The 6,775-nt window shown below is 33.6% G+C and overlaps 1 protein-coding gene across 4 annotated transcripts; it reads right to left on the bottom strand.

The window, feature by feature from the left end:
* Window positions 1–835: 835 nt before the first annotated feature.
* Window positions 836–4,012, bottom strand: LOC109792166 (protein SHI RELATED SEQUENCE 1). 4 transcript variants are annotated; one of them, XM_020351545.3, is made up of 3 exons: window positions 3,502–4,012; window positions 2,185–2,763; window positions 836–1,622 (listed from the first exon to the last, which is right to left on the bottom strand). In XM_020351545.3, the coding sequence occupies exons 2-3, from the start codon at window positions 2,741–2,743 to the stop codon at window positions 1,249–1,251; spliced, it is 933 nt and encodes a 310-aa protein (XP_020207134.1). In that variant the 5' UTR covers window positions 2,744–2,763; window positions 3,502–4,012; the 3' UTR covers window positions 836–1,248. The 4 variants fall into 4 exon arrangements, with proteins under 4 accessions (XP_020207134.1, XP_020207133.1, XP_029125912.1 ...); XM_020351544.3 differs by having other exon boundaries at window positions 2,185–2,804; window positions 3,502–3,999; XM_029270079.2 differs by lacking the exon at window positions 3,502–4,012 and adding an exon at window positions 2,948–3,457 and having other exon boundaries at window positions 2,185–2,804.
* Between the last annotated feature and the right edge of the window lie 2,763 nt (window positions 4,013–6,775).

The following is a 6,775-nucleotide window of genomic DNA, read 5'->3' as shown; positions in this document are numbered from 1 at the left end:
CACTTTTTAATTTCACACTCTTTTCTTTTTATCTCATTATTATAAAAATTTCTTGTATAACAATAATTGCTAAAAATGAAATATTCATACGGATAGAGGACAAAATATGGTTCATAATATTTGTCAGCTTTGACTTTGGTGCCAGTTATTCTTTTCTACACATTATATATGTAACTGAGTATATAGAATGTATATCAAAAGGCATATATGAAACCATGTGTATTTCAAAGAATATTATAAACAAATCGGTTTATGGGAGGAGAGAGCATGGTGCATTGATCAGATGAGGAGGTTAAGGAAAGTTCAGAAATCGTAGCCTATATATTAGTTTTCTTGTTTTAGTTTTCTTTGATCAACAACATACTCTAGTCTTGTATGTTATGCCATATGCTGTATTCATCAGATATTAAAATGCAGCGTTCCCCTATATACGTATAGTTTTCCTGCATGTGCATTAAATATGAGTACATTGATAAGCAATATTTCCCGTTTTAAATTGAACGTCACGTCTCTATGCAAAGTTAGATAATGGAATTACAGTATCATCACATGGGAAGAGGGAAAGAGAGAGAGATATTTCACCTTTTAAACTCGAATATGCTCGTGCATGGCTGGACCGCCCCATTCCAAAATATGAAGGAACTAAACAAGTTTTCTTTCAGGGTTAGTCGTCCAATCCAAATAAAGATCAAAACTGTGTTTCCAGTTCAATTTCAAACCAACAAGCAGACGACTAGACAGGGAAAAAGCAGTTTCCAATATCAAGACTCAAGACCAACCAAAAACAAAGTGTGATATAATTCAACACGCAAGAGGGTACCGAAGATTATAAAAATAAAAAAATAAAATACAATATCAATAATGCATCTGATTAAATGAACGAACACACGCTACACCAAACCAACATTAGAACCAGATGTGTCCTTATATCGTACAAAGCTAAGAAACAAATAACTTTAGCTAATTTTCAAAGGGAAGAAGAAGAATGATCTATTTTTGAACTAAGCATTGATAATTTGCACAAAAAAAAAAATACAAACATCCATATATGTGTTTTTCTCTCTTGTTCACTCCTGTCTTTTCTTTCTCTCACCCCCCACTTCAATATGGGTGTCAAATTTTCCTCAAGGCCTCATTCTCAACAATAATATCATCATCAAATGATCTAAACACAAAGTTGCATTGGTGAAAGAGAAGAACGTACTACATGGGATACAATACGCAATCCCCATTTTGTGTTTTCCTTTTTCAAGATCTCGTGTGAGGGAAGAATTGCGTACCACTAGCAGACATGAAGGTGTTATGTGGAGCTTGATATAAGGAAGAAGGATCAACAAGTGCAGCAGAAGAAGACGCAACAGCCCCAGAAACAGAAAAGTTCAAGGGCTGACTTCCACCAACACCAGCAGAGGTTTCCCCAGTCATGTAATTATTATTACCACTATTATTATTGCTATTTTCAGGACCATAGTCATAGAGGATTCCCTTGAACATATGTCCTCCTATTTTCACCGCCGTTTGGTACGCGTACCTGTCATCAGCTTCTTCCAAACAGCTAACCTTCACGCACCTGAACTCCGCGGGAGAACTCACCACAGCAGGAAAATGCCCTTCTTCTAACCCTTATTTTTTCAACATGTAAAAAAAAAAAAACATTAGATATATCTTGCTGTTGCTACATATTTGAGAGCTAAAGTTACATAGTCAAAGGAAGAAAAAAAAAAAAGTATTTTTTTGTTGAAAAACTAGAATGAAGAAAGAAAGTGGAGGAGATGACTGCGAGTGCGTGGAAGTGAGAGAGAGAATGTGCTAAGAAAGAGGAGGAAAAACAGTTTCTTCCCTGTCAATCCATTCATTCGTCAGGGCTACTACACAACAGTGTTTATAGAAAAGGGAAAGGGCTAAAGAGAGAGAGAGAGGAAAAGCTGTGGTATATGAAAATGGTGGATTTTGGTTCACACGCAATCGATACGGTTCCATTGTTTGCAGGTATACTTCCAAAACTTTCTCACCAGTCTCTCGATATCTTTTCAGAGAATTTCCCTGTCCAAAGATTCTCTTCTCATCTTTTCTTTCTTTCTTTCCCTTTCCTTTATTTCCCCACTCCCATTCATCACAGAAACTGCGAGTCCTCCACTGTAAACAAAGACAAAACAAGTGAGCGAGTAGTTAACTAGCATATACCTGACGAGGGCAAACGAGCAGTGCAAGCCGTTGGGTCCCTCGGCCGTTTCGAAATGTCTCTCTGCTGCTGCTCCTGAAGCGCCGCGAGCTGCTGCTGCCGCTCGCGCCGCTTTGAAGCCGGAACCCACGTGCTTTTCACGTGCGTTTGGCACTCGTACCCGCGGCTCTTGCAGCACGTTCTGCACCGCATGTGAGGGCAATCCTTCTTCGCCTGGTTCCCGCAGTCCTGGCAGCTTATCCCTCCCTCCGCCGCGCGCATCGCCGCCAGCGCCGACCGCGACGACGACTGGTCATCGGAGACGCCCCTGCTGGGCCCCACCCCCGACGAGTAAAGATCTCGCTGCAGGAGGGGACGCGCATGCGGATGCATCACGTGATGGTGATGGTGATAATGATGCTGCTGCTGCTGGTGCTGGTTCCATAGCTCAAGCCCTCGGTAGGACGATGCGTCGTCGTTTTTGCTGTACCACGTCTCCGCGTGTGGAATCTCACTGCCTTGGTTGTTGTATTGTTGGTTGCTGCTACCTCGTCCTCCGCCTAATGGGAACAACCCCGCCATTGCTTTGGACCTGACCCGGGCTTCAATTGTGGCCCAAAATCCATATCAGAAAACTCGATCGCTGTGGGTAGTAGAATATTGAGAAAAATAAAAAGGAGAAGAAGAAAAAACCAAGCATATAAAAAATAAAAATAAAAAATAGCCAAAGAGAGAGAGGAAAAAAAAAAAAAAAAGAAAACACGGGTTGAAGTTGTAAGTTGTAACTATTGGTTGAATTAATTCTCTGGACTTGCAGCTTTGAATGTGGCGTGGAGTTGAGAATTGGGATTTGGGAGTGAGAAGAGGACAAGGACAAGAACCATAATACTAACGATATTATAATAATAATAATAATAACACCAATAGCAGTTAGAGCTTGTTGAATTTATGTGGAGAAAATTATAACAGTGGTATAGAGGTAGAGTCAATAGTGTTGTCTCCACTCCACAGAAACACCAGGGCAAAGAGAAACAAACACACATACACTAACACTAACACTAACACTAGTATTCTTAATTTAAAATATTTGGCTTATCTAAAAGAGCAAGCGTGTTGGGTGTTGTGTTGTTATATCTCGTTACGGGTTAGCCGTTGTGGTTGGGAAAGGGTAATTGAAGCTTCCTTGGTTAAGGACAGGCGTCGAACAGTGTCGGGCAGCGTTAATCGCGCTTTCAATTCTTTGGTCACTCTCCGATTTCAGCGTTTGTAATAATAGTAATATAGTATATATTTATGCATTAATAATAAAGAGCAGCGCACAGCGCAGCACCAAACAGTACCACAGTTTTTTACAGCTATCGCTGCACTGCAAACGCCGCCATGCCCCTCTCTTTTCTGCAACCCTCTGATGCTCCTTCAATTTAATAACTCCATCACACTCTCTCTCTCTTTCTTTCTCTGATTTTTCTGCAGAGATTATGAACTATTTTTTTAGTTCTGAGCAGTTCCTCCTTTTGTGTCTGAAGCCTTCCGCACGATGACAAAAACCACTTCACTACACTGCACAGTAAGCACAGCCCTCTCTCTCTCTCCTCAACAATGCAATGGAATGAATATGAATGTAATATCATCCCCTCTCATTTCCACCGTTTCTCCAAATTTTCCAAGTTCCTTCAACGGCTCCTATCCATGCCACGTGTCAAAGACACAGCTTTCTGCGTCCCTTGTCTTGTCCTTTGCACCGGAAAACCCGCTGCTTTTTCGTGACACATTGCCCCTTTTGTGTCCATTAATTTATGGTTTTCGCTTCCATTAAAATAAAATTCCGTTGTCCCCTCCTTAATCCTTATCACCCTTCACCTCCTCAACCGTACACTGTTACTCGCAAAACAAATTTACTTTTGTTAACCATTTCTTATAAATAAATTCTCTCATGACATGCCAACGACAGATATAACAAGTATATTAAACTAATGTCATATATCCATGCTTTTGAAAAATAATTATAGTTAATTTAAAAATAATTTTGAGCTGACTTTAATCCGTGAATGTGTCTCCTCTGCCACAATTAAGTAATAAAACAGTGGGGGGTGATTAGTTATTTGAGGTAGAGAGATTTGGACGGGTGAAAAAGAGGCAACCAGAACGAATTTCCATGAAAATAATCATGTGGCCTCAAACAAATATGCGTTCATACAGGGGAACACAGCGCCACCAAATTGTCATCGTACCTTTTTTCATCTTTATTAAAATTCTCAGTTTTTTTTTATGCAACCGTTAGTTACAGTAATTTTGTCTAACTATAGTGTCTATAAGTAACTAGAGTTAATACAAAATCAGAATAATACTATTACACACGATCAATTGTTTATAACAAGTTCTTTCTGAGGAATTAAAATAAAAAATTATTAAATCTACACATTATAACGAGTTCTTTCCGAGGAATTAACTTTTTATGTAATTTTTTTTTTGGTTCGTTCCTCAGTATCCACCGCCGACAACAGTGACTAATTTCCTCGCTACGTTGGAGGTACCTCAAAGAGTGGGATAGCTGGCCCCAAAATTTAACGCGGCTGCATACACAAGGCAGGATTCGAATCCCTGACCTTGTTTAAGGGTGGATCAACCCCTACCGCTGAACCACACGCTTATGGTTACTTTTTATGTAATTTAAAATATTTAGTATTATATATTTAATACTTTTTTTTTGTTATGTATGTATATATAGGTAGGTAGATTATAAAAATAAGAGCTGTTTTGTTATTCATTATTCTTAGAGAAAGAATCAATAAATAATAAGTATTAGCAAGAAAATTTCATATTTTATAAAAATGTTAGATTTAAATTTTTAAAAAATTCTATTTATTTAAAAGATTATATTTAAACTTATAAAAAAAATCTTTTAAATTTGATAAACTAATCTATTTTTCTAGATGATATAATAAAAAAAACATAATACACATTTATATTATTAGTAATATAATTTAATAAATAAATTTGTAATACGAAAAATTAAAATATCAATATTTTTATCATTTTCACCACATTTATATATTTTATATTTTCAGTTCATATAAAACCAAAAAAAAAATAGAAAATAAGTCATATTTGCACTTTCTTTTTCATTTCATCTTCATAATTGATTATTTAAAATATTATAAATGGGATATAAAAAATATTTAGAAAATATTTTTTTATAAGATTATTTTCTTTCATTACACTTATGCTTGAGTGTATGTTAGTATATATGAGTGCGTATGAGTTATCCCACTTACATTAATTTTTTATTTTTATTTTAAATTATAAAATTTAATTATAATAGAATAAATTATTTTTTAATCAAGAAAATTAAAAAAAAAGACTCATATGTATATTTAAAAATTGATTTTTTAATTTATTTAAAATTAAGTTTATTAGACTAGACCCTTAAAAAAATCTATAATAGATAATAAACTAATCTTAAACTTTAATTTTATAAAATAAGTTTGACTTGGTGTAGTCTATTTTTATCCATACTCAAAGATAATATTTACATTAATAAAATTAAAATAATAATAATTTTAAATCATTTTTAGGTATCTCCTCCAAATATTCTTATTTACTAAATTAAAATAATATTATTTCTTTAACTACAATAAAAATATTCTTTATATAATTTTAACATGGATTACGTAACAAACTTTATTATAATTTTAATACATTTTTTTCTTTTAATTTTTTTCTTCTATATGCATATGTTTATACAAGATTTTTTCACTATGTGTGTGTTCTTAGAAGATTTTCAATGAAAAGAGAGATATTTATTACAATAAGTAGACATAAATAATTTAATACTTATATTTTAATTAATTAAAAAATATTTAATATATTATAATAAATGTTTCTTAACCAATATCTTTAAAGAACTTATCAATAACTCCTTTTCTATAACCAAACAACATGAATAGCAGTTATAACATGGACTATTTCAATTATGGTTCGTCTTCATTATGCCTAATTTATTCTGAGGTAAAAATGGGTGAGAAACCAAAGATGCGCCTATGACATGGTTTATTTAAGATCAAACTTAGATTAATAGAAAAAAAAATAGTTTAATTTTTTTAATAAAAGTCTATTTAATTAAACATATGAACTTCAAACCTTTGAACAAATTTTTTAAGTTTAATTGAGGGTTTATTTATTTACAATTTTAATAACTGTATGTTTTAAAATGTATTTAATGTATATGCAATTTCACATTTAACATCGTTTCATAATTATATTATTATATTGGATTTTTAAAAGACGGAAATATTAATTAATCCATTAGAGGAATGTTGGCCCACTTAGGGATTGGCTAAATATAAGATTAAAGCATTTAGAAAGATTATTGGATCAAGTCAAGATTTAAAGAAAAATAAGATTTAGGCTTGAAAATGTCATATTTCCAGTAAATAAGGTAGACTATCATTTTATATTCAAGAAACTAATATATTTTAGGAAATGTCTAGCTTAATCTAATTTGTTTTCACTCCTAAAATTAAAGTAAATTGAAATTAAGATTTAAAAAAATAATAATAATAATAATACTTAACTTGAATCAATTGAAACTTGGTTAACGAGTAATAATAGGAC

This window comes from Cajanus cajan, chromosome 5 (assembly GCF_000230855.2).
Source record: "Cajanus cajan strain Asha chromosome 5, NIPB_CcT2T_4, whole genome shotgun sequence".
Lineage (NCBI taxonomy): Eukaryota > Viridiplantae > Streptophyta > Magnoliopsida > Fabales > Fabaceae > Cajanus > Cajanus cajan.
The sequence above is the reverse complement of the archived record's forward strand: the minus strand, read 5'-3'. Positions and strand labels throughout refer to the sequence as shown.

Excerpts from the sequence above, each read along its gene's own strand:
- LOC109792166 (XM_020351545.3), bottom strand. The coding sequence starts at position 2,743 with ATGGCGGGGTTGTTCCCATTAGGCGGAGGACGAGGTAGCAGCAACCAA. Across the intron at positions 1,623-2,184 it reads TGCTCGTTTGCCCTCGTCAG|GGTTAGAAGAAGGGCATTTT; the intron begins GTATATGCTAGT and ends TGAAAAAATAAG.